The sequence below is a fragment of the Pagrus pagrus genome (assembly GCF_965226575.1).
Source record: "Pagrus pagrus genome assembly, chromosome: 17".
Taxonomy (NCBI): domain Eukaryota; kingdom Metazoa; phylum Chordata; class Actinopteri; order Spariformes; family Sparidae; genus Pagrus; species Pagrus pagrus.
Genome location: NC_140201.1, coordinates 5527746 through 5546109, shown reverse-complemented (window position 1 = coordinate 5546109; position 18364 = coordinate 5527746). Strand labels below are relative to the sequence as shown.

Here is an 18364-nt window from a genome sequence, read left to right as displayed (position 1 = left end):
CACAATTCAAACAGGAGCCAAACATTTTTTCTTCCTCCATTCACCACCATGCAAAGTTTTTCATAAATAAGGTCCCATGTGGCAAAATGGCCGATGAAAAACGAATAAACAAAAAAGATATATAATAATATTATAATAATATTTTAAGCAAAATCAGGGACATGTACAGGATACACATTCATTTAGGCTTTAAAGAACATTTTCAGCCTGCTTTAGCTTAATTATTCTTGACGTGGACCTTTCCAAGTTGCACAGAAGAAAAGTTGCAAAACACAGTTTTAAAGAAGTATAAAAGCAGTAAAAATAGAAAAGGGTAGTACAGTGGCATCTAGAAGAAAAGTGGACTAATTTTCTTCCTTGTTCAGCAGTTTCAAAATGACACCAGTTGCTGCGACAACTTGAATGATTTTTGAACGTACATGTGAGACCACCGGGCGTCTTTTAACCGTTCAGGAGTTAACAGTGAACTCTTGAGTTTAAACACTAATCCATGAAGAGCAAAATACAACTTTCACCTTGGTTTCATTTTGAGTTGATAACTACTAAAAGTACATGAAATAATTTAAAAACATTGGCTACATCACACATAACTCAAATGCCACGCCATCCTCAAGTGGTTAAACTTATCTTCCTGAACAAAACATGCAAGTATCATAAATCCCAAAGGCTTTTTGTCGACGGCACCAGCCTACAAAAACACATCACTCTGCATCACTCTGCACCATGTAGCTGATCTTTGTAAAGACGCGTTTGAAAATGTAAACAACAGTTGTCGGGATACAACCACTGAGCTCAACAGTTAAACATTTAAATAACCTTCGACAGAAACTTAAACATTCAAATTCAGATCAGATTGTAGATTTGGAGAGTCAGAAAGAACACTTCTATAGCGTATACATTTATAAACATATAAAAGCTCCACAGGATCCTGAGATTGTTTAACAGGCTGAACGAGACTTAAACCTCATTCCAGACGCACGTTGAGTGTCAAGTTTCTGCTGATTTCTCACAAATACGTCTGTGAGGTTTTTTGCAGGATTGATCAGACCAACACTTCAGGTCTGATCCATATTTTTTTCCCATCCTCGCACAGTCCTCTCCATCCGCATCATACCGTGTCCAGTTGTCTGGCTCTCCACTGCGCCAAAATGTCAAACTGAGAGACAGAGAACAGAAAGAACTGGTTCAGTGAAATTTGTGACTTTGATTGTGTAAACACCAAAAACATATTAACAGCGGTCAAACCTCTTGTTCAGTGGTGTCCCATCTGCCCACAACCATGTGCCCTCTTCCTCTGAGTCTGTCAGTCTGATCCAGAACAAGTCCTCATCATCTGCCATCCTGTGTTTCAGTTTCTGCATCAGGAATGACTGGACAGGGAAAGTTAATGAAAAATACAATATATCTATGTAACACCACTTTTATCATGTTAACTAATGCAAAACACAAGGTGATAGAACAAAAGCCAGACGGCTGAATGAGGCTGCAGCAGTGTGTTCTACCTGCTCGGCCTCGCTGTCTATCTTCACCAGATCTCCTCCTCTTCGTCTGCATTCGTCTCTGGCCTTTACCCAGGTTGAATTATCAGTGGAGAAATAGTAGCACTGATTTCCATTCTGTTCCCAGCCATCTTCACATTTCTGACATGGATCAGCTATGAAGAGATTACAGCAAAGACTTGAGTCAAGTGCAACAAAACATTGTTCTTATTTACAGAGTTTGAGCAGCTGAGACGACACCTCACAGGTTTAATCTGTCACTGTTTCTTTAACCATCATCAGAGGATGCAAACAACATCAGTCACTTACTCGGAGGTTCTGGACAGGTTGTCTGCAAGGTTTTTACTTCACAGCGTCTCTCTGTTATGAAAGAGGATAAAACAATTTCGCTTTCACCAGGATGGTCTTTTATTTGAGAAGCTGAACAGACAACACAACTCTTGGCAGAGATAATTGGAGTTTAACCCAAAAGGTGACTTACCTGTGATATTTTTTCTCAAAGCTGTGATCTCATCCGTCAGCCTTTGGAGATGTTCTGTGGTTTGATGGTGTTTATAACCTCATTTAAAAACAGAAAGTCAAGTCAGTGTCAACATGCACATAATTCAAGGGCTTATTTAAAGCATTTAAACTGGTTATTCTGTCTCCTGTAATAAATTGCACATTTAGTTATTTAAGTTGTACACATTGACTTAACTCTGCATTAAATCTGACCCTTTATGTTGAAGTTATGTCAAAGAATTAGGTTGAATATTTACATGTAATCAAATCACTTAAAGTCACCGTTTTAAGCGTGTTTTGAGTGTATTGTATGTTGCACTCTCATTCACACTCACATTACACTCACACATTTTTGAGACAGTTCTGAATCTCACCTGCAAGTGAAGCCAAAAGTTCTGTTCATCAAAACAATTATCAGATTGTAGAAGTCAATCTAGATTAAATTGCATTTAAAAAAAATAATTAAAAAAAACTATAAAACTCACGGGTAAAGCCAAAAGCAATGACAGCAGCAGCCAGGAGAACCACTGTGGCCACTCTCTCTGCCGTGACCTTTGACCCTCCAGCTGACACTGCCTGTTGCTGGGAGCCTGTTGAACAGCAGAAGATGCAGATATTGTGTTGAGATGATACTTTCCCCAGTAAACCTAGTGTTTGTAAATGGGGCAGGAGTTTCTACTAAACATACGAACATCGTTTACTGTGGACTTTTTCCAAACAGAATTTAAAGCTTCTACAAGGATCTTTCTTTCTGTGTTGTTTCTGGCGGCCCCTCGGGACAAAAGCGGTGTTACCACCACCGCCTCCTGTGGTAAAGATCTTGATCTCACTGCATTTACTATGAAAGCAGATAAAAGAAAGAGACAACATATTTATAATGCTATTTTTTCTTTTTAAACACCGCCGGTGATGAGGGAATGTATCTATTTGTGGCTTTGTGGGATTAATAAGTGTAACTGGAGGAGTTGGGACAGGTTTGTTTTAGTGCCGTACCACCAGACTACAGAGCAGTCTCATTCCTCAGGCTGTGAGACTCATCTTCAGCACTCTGCCATGAAAATAGTCTCAATTTCATCACTTTTCCAACCCAAATAAGTTGGTCTGCTCATGTAGGTCATAAAGAGGCTTCAGGATTAAATAAAAGACTGTTTCTTAAACGTGCAATATGTAAGAATTGGCCACCTGTCGAAAATGAGGATCTTTAATAAACATCATATCCTGGTTCACTTTAAACCTACCAACACGCTGAGGCAGAAACTTGTCCATCCTAAGGACAAAACACCCAGGCATAAACAGACTAATGTAGTTTATGCTGTTCAATGCAGCCAGGACTGCACACTTTTGTACTGTGGGGAAACAAAACAACCTCTACATAAACGAATGGCACGACACAGGAGGGCCAACTCCTCAGGTCAAGACTCTGCTGTCCACTTACATCTGCAGGAGAAAATCACTCCTTTGAGGACAACAATGTAAACATCTTGGCCAGAGAAGACAGATGGTTTGAAAGAGGAGTAAAGGAATCCATCTATGTCAAACTGGAACGACCGCCTTTGAACAGAGGAGGTGGCCCACGACATTACTTATCACCCACCTACAATGCTGTACTGAGTTCCCTCCCCAGACAGCTTAACAACCATTCACACCCGGGCTCACCTAGCCTTAGAAACCCACATCATGGCCGGTTTGACCAACGACCCACACGTGTCCTTAACGACTCTGTAAGGACACTCCCACACAGAGTTTAAAAGTCTGCAACTCCCCTCCAGTTAGTTACAACTGAAGAAACCTCTTGGATCAGAGGTGAAACGTCTTCAAGACACTGAAACAAGTCCAGTTGCCTACGATACAGCACCTAGATTTACCATGACCTGGATGACTGAGAACCGTCATCAACACACACATAACATGGCCAGTTAATCGTTCCTTGTAGCATGTTTACATTTGGATTCATAAGAATGCAGATGAAAATATGGAAACATGATGCTTGATGCTTTTACATGTTTAATTCCTCTTTTTTCTTGACGTAAACTTCCTGTCTTCAACCCATTTTACAGTAAACTCCCTCTCAACTTCACAAGGTGTTGGAATGAGGTTCCTTTATTCTGTCTCTGCAGCTATAAAAAGCACAAGATATTTCAACACGAAAGGCAACAACATTTTAAAGAGTCTGATTTTAAAGATACAATATATTTGCTGTAAAGGTGCGGCTGTCTGTTCTGAATCAGTTAACTTCAGTTCAAACAGCATCTGACTCAGTCAGTTTGTTCACACTCCTAATGTTTGTAATATATTTATAAATATGAAATTTAGTAAGTTGAAAAACACACAAAATGCCAGTTTTCACTCTATTGCATTTCAATATCTATATCAGTGAATATGCCTTAAAGCTGCAGTATAAGGTTTTTCATTGAAATGATATTTAACTCTAACTCTCTTTAACGTGTACTATATACAGTGTTTATATACAGAAGGTGTAAAGTTTCAAGAGGATACAATATTTCTAAGAAGTGCATCATATAATTCTTTGCATGAAAGGTGGTATATAAATAAGGTAACGAAAGTCTAATGATAGTTTTACCTACCTGCTGATGGCTCGGTGTTCAACACCCCGACTTCAGAGTAAATGGCTTCAGTCGGTGAGGGAGTCACTGATAAAGTGTAAAAACAACTTTCATGATTCACTCGAACTCTGACAAAGAACATTTCCTAGAAAGCTGTGATAGTAAATAGATAAAGAGACTCACCTGTGACATTTCCCTTTGATTTTGTGAATTTAGCATTAGGGTACACCACACTGGCTTCAGCCATTTTACCGTTTGACTCAACATCAGTGAGTTTGCAGGAGAAGTTTAAGCAACCTTCCTGTTTGACCTGCCAATGAAAACACTCGCTCATTTGCATTTACGTTTCACTTCCCATTTGTTTAGAAGAGAAAATACTAAAGGTATTCTTAATATCTCAATATAATATAATATAATATAATATAATAAAGATCTTCCCTGTAGCTGAGCTCAGTGTCGCTGAGCTGAGCTGCTGTGGCTTGTTCATGAGGCTACCCTTTAACATAACTGCAGATTTTCACCTTTGTTAAACCTTTTTCTGTGTCGAGTTGGCGGCCATGTTGGTATCGGTGACGTGTGTTGAGCAGTTTCACACTTTAATAGATACCTTTTCAAAAACTTCCAGCAGCCTTCATTGACTTAAAAAATAAGCTTTTTATTTCACAAACATCATGTGTTTACTTCATGGCACAATTCAAACAGGAGCAGAACATTTTTTCTTCCTCTATTCACCACCATGCAAAGCTTTTCATAAATAAGGTCCCATGTGGCAAAATGGCCGATGAAAAACAAATAAACAAAAAATATATATAATAATGATATTATAGTAATATTTTATGCAAAATCTGTGATGTGTTGTATAATATTTAACGGGATACACATTCATTAAGGCTTTAAAGAACATTTATTCTTGACATGGACCTTTCCAAGTTGCACAGAAAAGTTGCAAAACACAGTTTTAAAGAAGTATAAAAGTAGTAAAAATAGAAAAGGGTAGTACATCGACATCTAGATGAAAAGTGGACTAATTTTCTTCCTCGCTGAGCAGTTTCAAAATGACACCAGTCGCTGCGACAACTTGAATGATTTTTGAATGTACATGTGAGACCACGGGGCGTCTTTTAACCGTTCAGGAGTTAACAGTGAACTCTTGATGGAGTTTAAACACTAATCCATGAAGAGCAAAATACAACTTTCACCTTGGTTTCATTTTGATGTGAATTCTTTCAGAGTTGACACCTACAGTACTAAAAGTACATGAAATAATTTAAAAACATTGGCTTCATGACACATAACTCAAATGCCACGCCTCTCTATGGAGTGCACCCCATCCTCAAGTGGTTAAACTTATCTTGCTGAACAAAACATGCAAGTATCATAAATCCCAAAGGCTTTTTGTAGACGGCACCAGCCTACAAAAACACATCACCCCTGCATCACTCTGCACCATGTAGCTTATCTTGTTAAAGACGCGTTTGAAAATGTTAACAACAGTTGTCAGGGGATGAAACCACTGAGCTCAACAGTTAAACATTTTAATAACCTTCGACAGAAACTTAAACATTCAAATTCAGATCAGATTGTAGATTTGGAGGGTCAGAAAGAACACTTCTATAGCGTATACATTTATAAACATAAAAAAGCTCCACACGATCCTGAGATTGTTTAACAGGCTGAACAGACTTAAGCTAAAATACAGACTTTCTTCAGGCGTCCAGTTTCTGCTGATTTCTCACAAATACTTTTCTGAGATGCTTTGCAGGAATGATCAAACCAATACTTCAGGTCTGATCCATATTTTTCTCCCATCCTCACACAGTCCTCTCCATCCTTATCCTTCTCTGTCCAGTTGTCTGGATCGTTGCCGCTCCAAAATTGCAAACTGAGAGACAGAGAACAGAAAGAACTGGTTCAGTGAAACTTGTGACTTTGATTGTGTAAACACCAAAAACATGTTTACAGCGGTCAAACCTCTTGTTCGGTGGTGTCCCGTCTGCCCACAACCATGTGCCCTCTTTCTCTGAGTCTGTCAGTCCGATCCAGAACTTGTCCTCAGGCTCTGCCATCTTGTCTTTCAGTTTCTGCATCAGGAATGACTGGACAGGGAAAGTTGATGAAAAATACAATATATCTATGTAACACCACTTTTACTGTATCATGTTAACTAATGCAAAACACAAGGTGATGGAACAAAAGCCAGACGGCTGAATGAGGCTGCAGCAGTGTGTTCTACCTGCTCGGCCTCGCTGTCTATCTTCACCAGATCTCCTCCTCTTCGTCTGCATTCGTCTCTGGCCTTTACCCAGGTTAATTTATCAGTGGAGAAATAGTAGCACTGACTTCCATTCTGCTCCCAGCCATCTTCACATTTCTGACATGGATCAGCTATGAAGGGATTACAGCAAAGACTTGAGTCAAGTGCAACAAAACATTGTTCATATTTACAGTCAGGAAGAACTTAAAGGATTTGAATTAGAGCAGCTGAGATGACACCTCACAGGTTTAATCTGTCACTGTTTCTTTAACCATCATCAGAGGATGCAAACATGTAAGAAAAGCAACATCAGTCACTTACTAGGAGGTTCTGGACAGGTTGTCTGCACCGTTTTTACTTCACAGCGTCTCTCTGTTATGAAAGAGGATGAAACGATTTCACTTTCACCAGGATGGTCTTTTATTTGAGAAGCTGAACAGACAACACAACTCTTGGCAGAGATAATTGGAGTTTAACCTAAAATGTGACTTACCTGTGATATTTCTTCTCAAAGCTGTGATCTCATCCATGATTTGATGGTGTTTATAACCTCATTTAAAAACAGAAAGTCAAGTCAGTGTGTGAAATTCCCATTTGGTAAATTATTCAGAACTTGATGATGAGCATCAATCCAGGATTAACAGAGCAACGTCCACTTAAATTACTAAATAACTAAAGTAATTATACCTAAAACGTTGACCGCAAGTATTTTAATTAGACCAAATTCTTTATCTATTTTCAGGGTTTAATGTAAAGTTTTTCTATGACTCCATGTGAATAAATTACATAACTTATTAAATTAAATTCAATGAATGCAGACTTAAACACAAACCTTATATGTTTTTCAATCTTTGCATACAGTTAAAGATACTTCAACATACACATAATGTGTTTATTCAAGAGCTTATTTAAAGAATTTAAACTGGTTATTCTGTCTCCTGTAATAAATCACACATTCAGTTATTTAAGTTGTACACATTGACTTAACTCCGCATTAAATCTGACCCTTTATATTGAAGTTATGTCAAAGAATTAGGTTGAATATTTACATGTAATCAAATCACTTAAAGTCACTGTTTTAGGCATGTTTTGAGTGTATTGTTTGTTACACTCTCATTTTGAGACAGTTCTGAATCTCACCTGCAAGTGAAGCCAAAAGTTCAGTTTGTCAAAACAATCATCAGATTGTAGAAGTCAATCTAGATTAAATTGCATTTAAAAAAAAATTATTAAAAAAAAACTATAAAACTCACGGGTAAAGCCAAAAGCAACGACAGCAGCAGCCAGGAGAACCACTGTGGCCACTCTCTCTGCCGTGACCTTTGACCCTCCAGCTGACACTGCCTGTTGCTGGGAGCCTGTTGAACAGCAGAAGATGCAGATAATGTGTTGAGATGTTACTTTCCCCAGTAAACCTAGTGTTTGTAAATGGGGCAGGAGTTTCTACTAAACATACGAACATCCTTTACTGTGGACTTTTTCCAAACAGAGTTTAAAGCTTCTACAAGGATCTTTCTTTCTGTGTTGTTTCTGGCGGCCCCTCGGGACAAAAGCGGTGTTACCACCACCGCCTCCTGTGGTAAAGATCTTGATCTCACTGCATTTACTATGAAAGCAGATAAAAGAAAGAGACAACATATTTATAGTGCTATTTTTTCTTTTTAAACACCGCCGGTGATGAGGGAGTGTATCTATTTGTGGCTTTGTGGGATTAATAAGTGTAACTGGAGGAGTTGGGACAGGTTTGTTTTAGTGCCGTACCACCAGACTACAGAGCAGTCTCATTCCTCAGGCTGTGAGACTCATCGTCAGCACTCTGCCATGAAAATAGTCTCAATTTCATCACTTTTCCAACCCAAATAAGTTGGTCTGCTCATGTAGGTCATAAAGAGGCTTCAGGATTAAATAAAAGACTGTTTCTTAAACGTGCAATATGTAAGAATTGGCCACCTGTCGAAAATGAGGATCTTTTATAAACATCATATCCTGGTTCACTTTAAACCTACCAACACGCTGAGGCAGAAACTTGTCCATCCTAAGGACAAAACACCCAGGCATAAACAGACTAATGTAGTTTATGCTGTTCAGTGCAGCCAGGACCGCACAGATTTGTACTGTGGGGAAACAAAACAACCTCTACATAAACGAATGGCACGACACAGGAGGGCCAACTCCTCAGGTCAAGACTCTGCTGTCCACTTACATCTGCAGGAGAAAATCACTCCTTTGAGGACAACAATGTAAACATCTTGGCCAGAGAAGACAGATGGTTTGAAAGAGGAGTCATAGAATCCATCTATGTCAAACTGGAACGACCGCCTTTGAACAGAGGAGGTGGCCCACGACATTACTTATCACCCATCTACAATGCTGTACTGAGTTCTCTCCCCAGACAGCTTAACAACCATTCACACCCGGGCTCACCTAGCCTTAGAAACCCACATGAAGGACGGTTTGACCAACGACCCACAAGTGGCCCTAACAACTCTGAAACTCAGAGCTCACACGTGTCCTAACGACTCTGTAAGGACACTCCCTCACAGAGTTTAAAAGCCTGCAACTCCCCTCCAGTTAGTTAGAACTGAAGAAGCCTCTTGGATCAGAGGTGAAATGTCTTCAAGACACTGAAACAAGTCCAGTTGCCTACGATACAGCACCTCGATTTACCATGACCTGGATGACTGAGAACCTTCATCAACACACACATAACATGGCCAGTTAATTGTTCCTTGTAGCATGTTTACATTTGGATTCATAAGAATGCAGATGAAAAGATGGAAACATGTATGGGGCGCTGATTGAAAAGTTGCGCATGCTAAAATAAACAGCAACTTTTCCACACATTTAGCACCAAACCCCATTAAAAAAACGGATGTGAATTTTTTAATATTGCTTTTGACCAGATTTACAGCAATATTTGTGAACTTCTCTTGTAGAAATATAATGTTAATGTTAAATCTAAACGTTAAATCTAAATCTAAATGTTAAATATTAAATCTAAATGTTAAATGTTAAATCTAAATGTTAAATATGAATCTAAATGTTAAATTTAAATCTAAATGTTAAATGTTAAATGTTAAATATAAATATAAATGTTAAACCTAAATGTTAAATATAAATATAAATATAAATGTTAAATCTAAATCTAAATGTTAAATATAAATGTTAAATCTAAATGCTAATTGTTAAATCTAAATGTCACAGTGAAACTAAATATTTAGCTAATATGCAAATTCACAGCGACAGTAGCCCTTTTCACAGAGTCGCCACATTATCGCTGCAGCGGCGGTTAGCCAATTCTCCGTCGTTGTTTGTTCACACAGAGCCAAGCAGCTTGATGTTTGGTGGGTCAGGATCTCAATTCCAACACAATATACCAGCATCCAGATGATTATAAACAGTCAGCGGGTACATGTTTAGATTTAATATTTAACATTTAGATTTAACATTGACATTATATTTTTTACAAGAGAAGTAAATATCACAAAGTTCACAAATATTGCTGTGAATCTGGCGAAAAGCAATATAAAAAAATTCACGTACATTTTTTAATGGGGTTTGATGCTTTTCCATGTTTAATTCCTCTTTTTTCTTGACGTAAACTTCCTGTCTTCAACCTATTTTACAGTAAACTTCCTCTCAACTTCACAAGGTGTTGTAATGAGGTTCCTTTATTCTGTCTCTGCAGCTATAAAAAGCCAAAGATATTTCAACACTAAAGGCAACGACATTTTAAAGGGTCTGATTTTAAAGATACAAAATATTTGCTATAAAGGTGCGGCTGTATGTTCTGAATCAGTTAACTTCAGGTCAAACAGCATCTGACTCAGTCAGTTTGTTCACACTCCTAATGTTTGTAATATATTTGTAAATATGAAATTTAGTAAGTTGAAAAACACACAAAATGCCAGTTTTCACTCTATTGCATTTCAATATCTATATCAGTGAATATGCCTTTAAGCTGCAGTATAAGGTTTTTCATTGAAATGATATTTAACTCTAACTCTCTTTAACTTGTACTATATACAGTGTTTATATACAGAAGGTGTAAAGTTTCAAGAGGATACAATATTACTAAGAAGTGCATCATATAATTCTTTGCATGAAAGGTGGTATATAGATAAGGTAATCTGTAATTTAAGAATTGACCACCTGTCATATTCATGCTCAAAACAAACAGAGTAACAGCTAATATACATATATATTGAATATTTATATAATACATGTTTTTATTCTGGAAAAAGTCAGAAAAATGTTGTTCACTGGAGGTCAGAGTTCATGTTCCAGTTTAATTAATGATAGTTTTACCTACCTGCTGATGGCTCGGTGTTCAACACCCCAACTTCAGAGTAAGTGGCTTCAGTCGGCGAGGTAGTCACTGATAAAGTGTAAAAACAACTTTCATGATTCACTCAAACTCTGACAAAGAACATTTCCTAGAAAGCTGTGATAGTAAATAGATAAAGAGACTCACCTGTGACATTTCCCTTTGATTTTGTGAATTTAGCATTAGGGTACACCACACTGGCTTCAGCCATTTTACCGTTTGACTCACCATCAGTGAGTTTGCAAGAGATGTTTAAGCAACCTTCCTGTTTGACCTGCCAATGAAAACACTTGCTCATTTGCATTAACATTTCACTTCCCATTTGTTTAGAAGAGAAAATACTAAAATTATTCTTAATATCTCAATGTAATATAATATAATATAATATAATATAAGATAATAAAGATCTTCCCTGTAGCTGAGCTCAGTGTCGCTGAGCTGAGCTGCTGTGGCTTGTTTATGAGGCTACCCTTTAACATAACTGTAGATTTTCACCTTTGTTAAATCGTTTTCTATGTCGAGTTGGCGGCCATGTTGGTGTTGGTGACGTGTGTTGAGCAACATGATATTGTTTCACACTAAAATAGATGATATTTTTTCAACAAACTTCCAGCAGCCTTCATTGACTTGAAAAATAAGTTTTTTATTTCACAAACATCATGTGTTTACTTCATGGCACAATTCAAACAGGAGCAAAACATTTTTTTCTTCCTCTATTCACCACCATGCAAAGTTTTTCATAAATAAGGTCCCATGTGGCAAAATGGCAGATGAAAAACAAATAAACAAAAAATATATATAATAATGATATTATAGTAATATTTTAAGCAAAATCTGTGATGTGTTGTATAATATTTAACGGGATACACATTCATTAAGACTTTAAAGAACATTTATTCTTGACATGGACCTTTCCAAGTTGCACAGAAAAGTTGCAAAACACAGTTTTAAAGAAGTATAAAAGTAGTAAAAATAGAAAAGGGTAGTACATCGACATCTAGAAGAAAAGTGGACTAATTTTCTTCCTCGCTGAGCAGTTTCAAAATGACACCAGTCACTGCGACAACTTGAATGATTTTTGAATGTACATGTGAGACCACCACGCGTCTTTTAACCCTTTCAGGAGTTGACAGTGAACTCTTGAGGGAGTTTAAACACTAATCCATGAGGAGCAAAATACAACTTTCACCTTGGTTTCATTTTGATGTGAATTCTTTCAGAGTTGACACCTACAGTACTAAAAGTACATGAAATAATTTAAAAACATTGGCTACATGACACATAACTCAAATGCCACGCCTCTCTATGGAGTGCACCCCATCCTCGAGTGGTTAAACTTATCTTCCTGAACAAAACATGCAAGTATCATAAATCCCAAAGGCTTTTTGTCGAAGGCACCAGCCTACAAAAATACATCACCCATGCACCACTCTGCACCATGTAGCTTATCTTTGTAAAGACGCGTTTGAAAATGTAAACAACAGTTGTCAGGGGATGAAACCACTGAGCTCAACAGTTAAACATTTTAATAACCTTCGACAGAAACTTAAACATTCAAATCCAAATCAGATTGTAGATTCGGAGAGTCAGAACGAACACTTCTATAGCGTATACATTTATAAACATAAAAAAGCTCCACAGGATCCTGAGATTGTTTAACAGGCTGAACAGACTTAAGATAAAATACAGACTTTCTTCAGGCGTCCAGTTTCTGCTGATTTCTCACAAATACTTTTCTGAGATGCTTTGCAGGATTTATCAAACCAATACTTCAGGTCTGATCCGTATTTTTCTCCCATCCTCACACAGTCCTCTCCATCCTTATCCTTCCCTGTCCAGTTGTCCGGCTCGTTGCCGCTCCAAAATGGCAAACTGAGAGACAGAACAGAAAGAACTGGTTCAGTGAAACTTGTGACTTTGATTGTGTAAACACCAAAAACATGTTTACAGCGGTCAAACCTCTCGTTCAGTGGTGTCCCGTCTGCCCACAACCATGTGCCCTCTTTCTCTGAGTCTGTCAGTCCGATCCAGAACTTGTCCTCAGCATCTACCATCTTGTCGCTCAGTTTCTGCATCAGGAATGACTGGACAGGGAAAGTTAATGAAAAATACAATATATCTATGTAACACCACCTTTATCATGTTAACTAATGCAAAACACAAGGTGATAGAACAAAAGCCAGACGGCTGAATGAGGCTGCAGCAGTGTGTTCTACCTGCTCGGCCTCGCTGTCTATCTTCACCAGATCTCCTCCTCTTCGTCTGCATTCGTCTCTGGCCTTTACCCAGGTTGATGTATCAGTGGAGAAATAGTAGCACTGATTTCCATTCTGCTCCCAGCCATCTTCACATTTCTGACATGGATCAGCTATGAAGAGATTACAGCAAAGACTTGAGTCAAGTGCAACAAAACATTGTTCATATTTACAGAGTGTCAGGCCTGGACTTAGAAGAAGGACTCAGAAGCAGAGTTAACGAACAACCAAGCTTTTATTTTGAAGGATCGTCTTCTTAACTCTTTAGACAGCGTGATAAACAAATAGGCTATGAAAACCTTCTATGACTATCCTAGACGAACAAGAAACACAGAACAAGAAACAAACCAAAAACTGAAACAAAAGGTCACTCCAAAAGGGAGGAAAAAAGTAATAAACTGATCTTCTCAACTCTACGGAGGAATAACTATAAAAAGGTACAAAGAAAAGCGCTCCAAATGGAGGAAAAACAAAGACAGGCTTTAAACTTAACTGCACTGCCCACTGGCTAGAAAAACTGTACAAGAGGAAAATCACTCCAAAAGGGAGGAACAAAACATGGCTATGAAATACTATACTTCTCTTGAAATGAAATAGGAAAAAACTTTACAAAAGAAAATCACTCTACTAAAGAGGAAAAAGAGATAATTCAAAATACCAAACGTGATCGAAGTTACTTGACGAGGCTGTGGACGTGGGGCTTGAGGCGCAATGACAAACGACACTCTGGCACAAGACAAAGGGAGACACAGACTATAAGACACATGAGGTTGATGGGGAACAGGTGGAAACAATCAGGGATCAGGGGAGACGTCAGACCGGTGACACAAGAGGAAGGGCAAGTGACCTGAAACGAGAGGAGAGTTACTTTTCAAAATAAAACATAAAATTCACAAGACAAAAACTCATGACGAGACATCCCTCACCGCGGTGTGACAGAGTTTGAGCAGCTGAGATGACACCTCACAGGTTTAATCTGTCACTGTTTCTTTAACCATCATCAGAGGATGCAAACATGTAAGAAAAGCAACATCAGTCACTTACTCGGAGGTTCTGGACAGGTTGTCTGCACCGTTTTTACTTCACAGCGTCTCTCTGTTATGAAAGAGGATAAAACAATTTCACTTTCACCAGGATGGTCTTTTATTTGAGAAGCTGAACAGACAACACAACTCTTGGCAGAGATATTTGGAGTTTAACCTAAAATGTGACTTACCTGTGATATTTCTTCTCAAAGCTACGTTCTCATCTGTGGTTTGATGGTGTTTATAACCTCATTTAAAAACAGAAAGTCAAGTCAGTGTGTGAAACTCCCATTTGGTAAATTATTCAGAACTTGATGATGAGCATCAATCCAGGATTAACAGAGCAACGTTCACTTAAATTACTAAATCACACAGTTAAAGATACTTCAACACACACATAATGTGTTTATTCAAGAGCTGATTTAAAGCATTTAAACTGATTATTCTGTCTCCTGTAATAAATCACACATTCAGTTATTTAAGTTGTACACATTGACTTAACTCTGCATTAAATCTGACCCTTTATATTGAAGTTATGTCAAAGAATAGGATTGAATATTTACAGTACATGTATCAAATCACTTAAAGTCACTGTTTTAAGCATGTTTTGAGTGTATCGTATGTTGCACTCTGGATAAAAACTGAATTGCGTGAAATGATTTCAAGTGTGACATTTCCAGATTGATTTTTGGTGATTTTAAATTAACAGTTGAGTGAAACATTCAACAAAAAGATCATGAACCTCAAAATGTAAAACTCACAGGTAAAGCCGAGAGCAATGACAGCGGCAGCCAGGAAGGCACTGAGAACCACTATGGCCACTCTCTCCGCTGTGACCTTTGACCCTCCAGTTTGTTGCTGGGAGCCTGTTGAACAGCAGAAGATGCAGATAGTGTGTTTACTGTAGATGTTACTTTCCCCAGTAAACCTAGTGTTTGTAAATGGGGCAGGAGTTGTTCAGTTAGATTTCTCGCTGTTGAAAACTGTTTACATGATTTCCGGACTTGTCTGCATGTACGTGTCAAAGACTATGTAACTAGGTGTAACTGCTTCACTAGCAGGGACCACAACACAACACTTGAATGAAATGAGGAAGTGTTGGCTGAATCCTAATGTGAGTTTGTGGGTGAACGTGATGGAGAAGTTGATAATTTAGGCCTGTATGAGACAGTATGCACGCAGAGGACTGGGTGAGAGGGGATGAAGAGAGGGTGAATGGATGTGAAACAGGAATTCAATTTGTGTCAGGTAGATGTTCATTCATTCCTCTGGCTGTGAGACTCATCGTCAGCGCTCTGCCATGAAAATAGTCTCAATTTCATCTTTTTCCTGCTCATGTAGGTCAGAAAGAGGCTTCAGATTTCCATTAAGACCTTTTCTTAAACGTGCAATATGTAAGAATTGGCCACCTGTCGAAAATTATACTCAAAACAAAGAGGAGGCAGCAAATAACCAAAGTAACTGCTAATTGCTGCTGACTGTAGCTGCCATTTGCTAGTTAGCTCGGTCCATGCTGGACAGTGAGCTTGGTGCTAACACCGCTAGCATGGGTGCTTTGGACCAGCATGCTAACTTCAGTATTTATTTCTTCAACATAATACACATAGATACATCAAAACTGTTATCTCTTCACATTCTGCAGATAATTTAAGGCCAGTTAATCGTTCCTTGTAGCATGTTTACATTTGGATTCTGAAGAATGCAGATGAAAAGATGGAAACATGATGCTTGATGCTTTTACATGCGACATAACATTACAGATTATTCTGGACCTTTTTCATGTTCAGTTCCTCTTTTTTTTCTTGTCCGAGACTTCCTGTCTTCAACCAATTTTACAGTAAACTTCCTCTTAACTTTACAACATGTTTGAATGAGGTTCCTTTATTCTGTCTCTGCAGCTATAAAAAGCACAAGATATTTCAACACGAAAGGCAACAACACTTTAAAGAGTCTGATTTGCTGTAAAGGTGTGGCCACATTGAGTCAGTTTACTTCACTTAAAAAAACATCTGACTGTCAGTTTGTTCACACTCCTGTTTGTAATATATTTGTAAATATGAAATTCAGTAAGATGAAAAACATGCAAAATGCCAGTTTTCACTTTATTGCATTTGAATATCTATATCAGTGAATATACCTTAAAGCTGCAGTATAAGGTTTTTCATTGAAATGTATTTAACTCTAACTCTCTTTAACTTGTACTATATACAGTGTTTATATACAGAAGGTGTAAAGTTTCAAGAGGATACAATATTTCTAAGAAGTGCATCATATAATTCTTTGCATGAAAGGTGGTATATAAATAATCTGTAATTTAAGAATTGACCACCTGTCGTATTCATGCTCAAAACAAACAGAGTAACAGCTAACTGCTGCTAACTGTATCTGCTGTTAGCTCAGTTAGCTGTGCAGCTAGCAGTCCAAACTGGGAGATCAGAGAACCGGGGAGCACTGGTGTTGGTTAGCATGCTAACTTCAGTATATGCCTTTGCAACACAATACATAAACATCATAATGTCAGAACTGTTATTTACATTCTGCTGATAATATTTTTATGTTTTCAACTAAGAGTCTTACATATTGCACCTTTAAGAGTTTGGAGTAGCAATTTCATTTCTTTCGTGTAATACTGTTTGTTGTACAAAATTAAATTATACAAAATAAAATCTATCTGAAGAATCAAGTTGCTGTCCTGAACTTGTAATGTTTCAATAGAGTCTTACGTTTCCAAAGAACGAGCACTCCTTCAACAGCCTGATGAAGAAAGCCTATTGAATAATACACGTTTTTATTCTTGAAAAAGTCAGAAAAGGGAGTTCATGTTTTAAGTTCATTAAATGATCATCATTTTAATAAATGATGATCATTTAATGATAGTTTTTACCTACCTGCTGATGGCTCGGTCTTCAAAATCCCGACTTCAGAGTAAGTGCTTTCAGTCGGTGGGGGAGTCACTGATAAAGTGTAAAAACGACTTTCATGATTCACTCAAACTCTGACAAAGAACAAATCCTAGAACATATCCAAAAGCTGTGACAGTAAATAACAAAAATAAATGCTTATTCAGATAGATAGATAGATAGATAGATAGATAGATAGATAGACAGACAGACACACAGATAGACAGACAGACACACAGATAGACAGACAGACAGATAGATAGATAGATAGATAGATAGATAGATAGATAGACTCACCTGTGGCATTTCCCTTTGATTTTGTGAACTTCACATCAGCGTACACCACATTGGCTTCAGACATTTTACTGCTTGACTAACCATCAGGGAGTTTGCAGGAAAAGTTTAAGCTGTTACAGCAAAAAAAAAAAAAAGCAGCCTTCCTGTCTGACCTACCAATGAAAGCACACACTCATTTCACAACATTTCACTTCCCATTTGTTCAGATTATAAAACACTAAAAATATTCTTAATATCTCAAAACAATATAATATAATATAATATAATATAATATAATATAATATAATATAATATTGCAAAATCTCCCCATGCTGACATAATGAATTATTTGTTTTTAAAGAACAGAAATCATTTTCAGACTCAAGAATGTAGGCTGATGCTCAATAGAAATTTTTATTTGAACTGTGAAGTCAATATAACTTCTGTAATTTGATTATGGGACTTTTATGGGCCATTTTTTAAAGCCTTTAGAGCCTAAAATAAGACAAAAGTAATTTGAAAATGAATGAATAAATAAAACAAATGGTAGTTAATAATATTACCATTCGTTTTTTATTGTTAATGTTCAAAATAACAAAATATAATATAAAACAATGGACATTCCCTTCCTCGGATGTGACACAACGAGGCGTCGCACGAATTTTATCCAATCAGCTTCTACAATTACTGACAGCTCAGTCTGGTGGCCAATCAAACGCACGTAATTACGGACGAAGTAGTTTGTCTGCCAATCAAACTCCGT

General features: G+C 37.6%; 3 protein-coding genes across 3 annotated transcripts; all 3 read right to left on the bottom strand.

Annotated features, from left to right (window-relative positions):
* Positions 1-194: 194 nt before the first annotated feature.
* LOC311273307 (C-type lectin domain family 10 member A-like) lies at positions 195-4811 on the bottom strand (the record flags this gene model as incomplete). Its single annotated transcript, XM_084380289.1, has 8 exons — positions 195-1156; positions 1246-1370; positions 1503-1654; positions 1809-1859; positions 1981-2058; positions 2486-2590; positions 4586-4651; positions 4748-4811. 8 exons carry the CDS (start codon positions 4809-4811, stop codon positions 988-990), a joined length of 810 nt encoding a protein of 269 aa, XP_084236415.1. The 3' UTR covers positions 195-987.
* A 719-nt stretch (positions 4812-5530) lies between these two features.
* On the bottom strand, positions 5531-11356 carry LOC311273306 (C-type lectin domain family 4 member E-like; the record flags this gene model as incomplete). The annotated part of the gene is made up of 8 exons (XM_084380288.1): positions 5531-6446; positions 6536-6660; positions 6798-6949; positions 7140-7190; positions 7312-7368; positions 8072-8176; positions 11131-11196; positions 11293-11356. 8 exons carry the CDS (start codon positions 11354-11356, stop codon positions 6248-6250), a joined length of 819 nt encoding a protein of 272 aa, XP_084236414.1. The 3' UTR covers positions 5531-6247.
* A 471-nt stretch (positions 11357-11827) lies between these two features.
* LOC311273305 (uncharacterized protein) lies at positions 11828-17711 on the bottom strand. The gene is made up of 10 exons (XM_084380287.1): positions 17623-17711; positions 17314-17379; positions 15187-15291; positions 14617-14673; positions 14445-14495; positions 14295-14350; positions 14059-14182; positions 13362-13513; positions 13105-13229; positions 11828-13017 (listed from the first exon to the last, which is right to left on the bottom strand). The coding sequence occupies exons 1-10, from the start codon at positions 17684-17686 to the stop codon at positions 12819-12821; spliced, it is 999 nt and encodes a 332-aa protein (XP_084236413.1). The 5' UTR covers positions 17687-17711; the 3' UTR covers positions 11828-12818.
* Between the last annotated feature and the right edge of the window lie 653 nt (positions 17712-18364).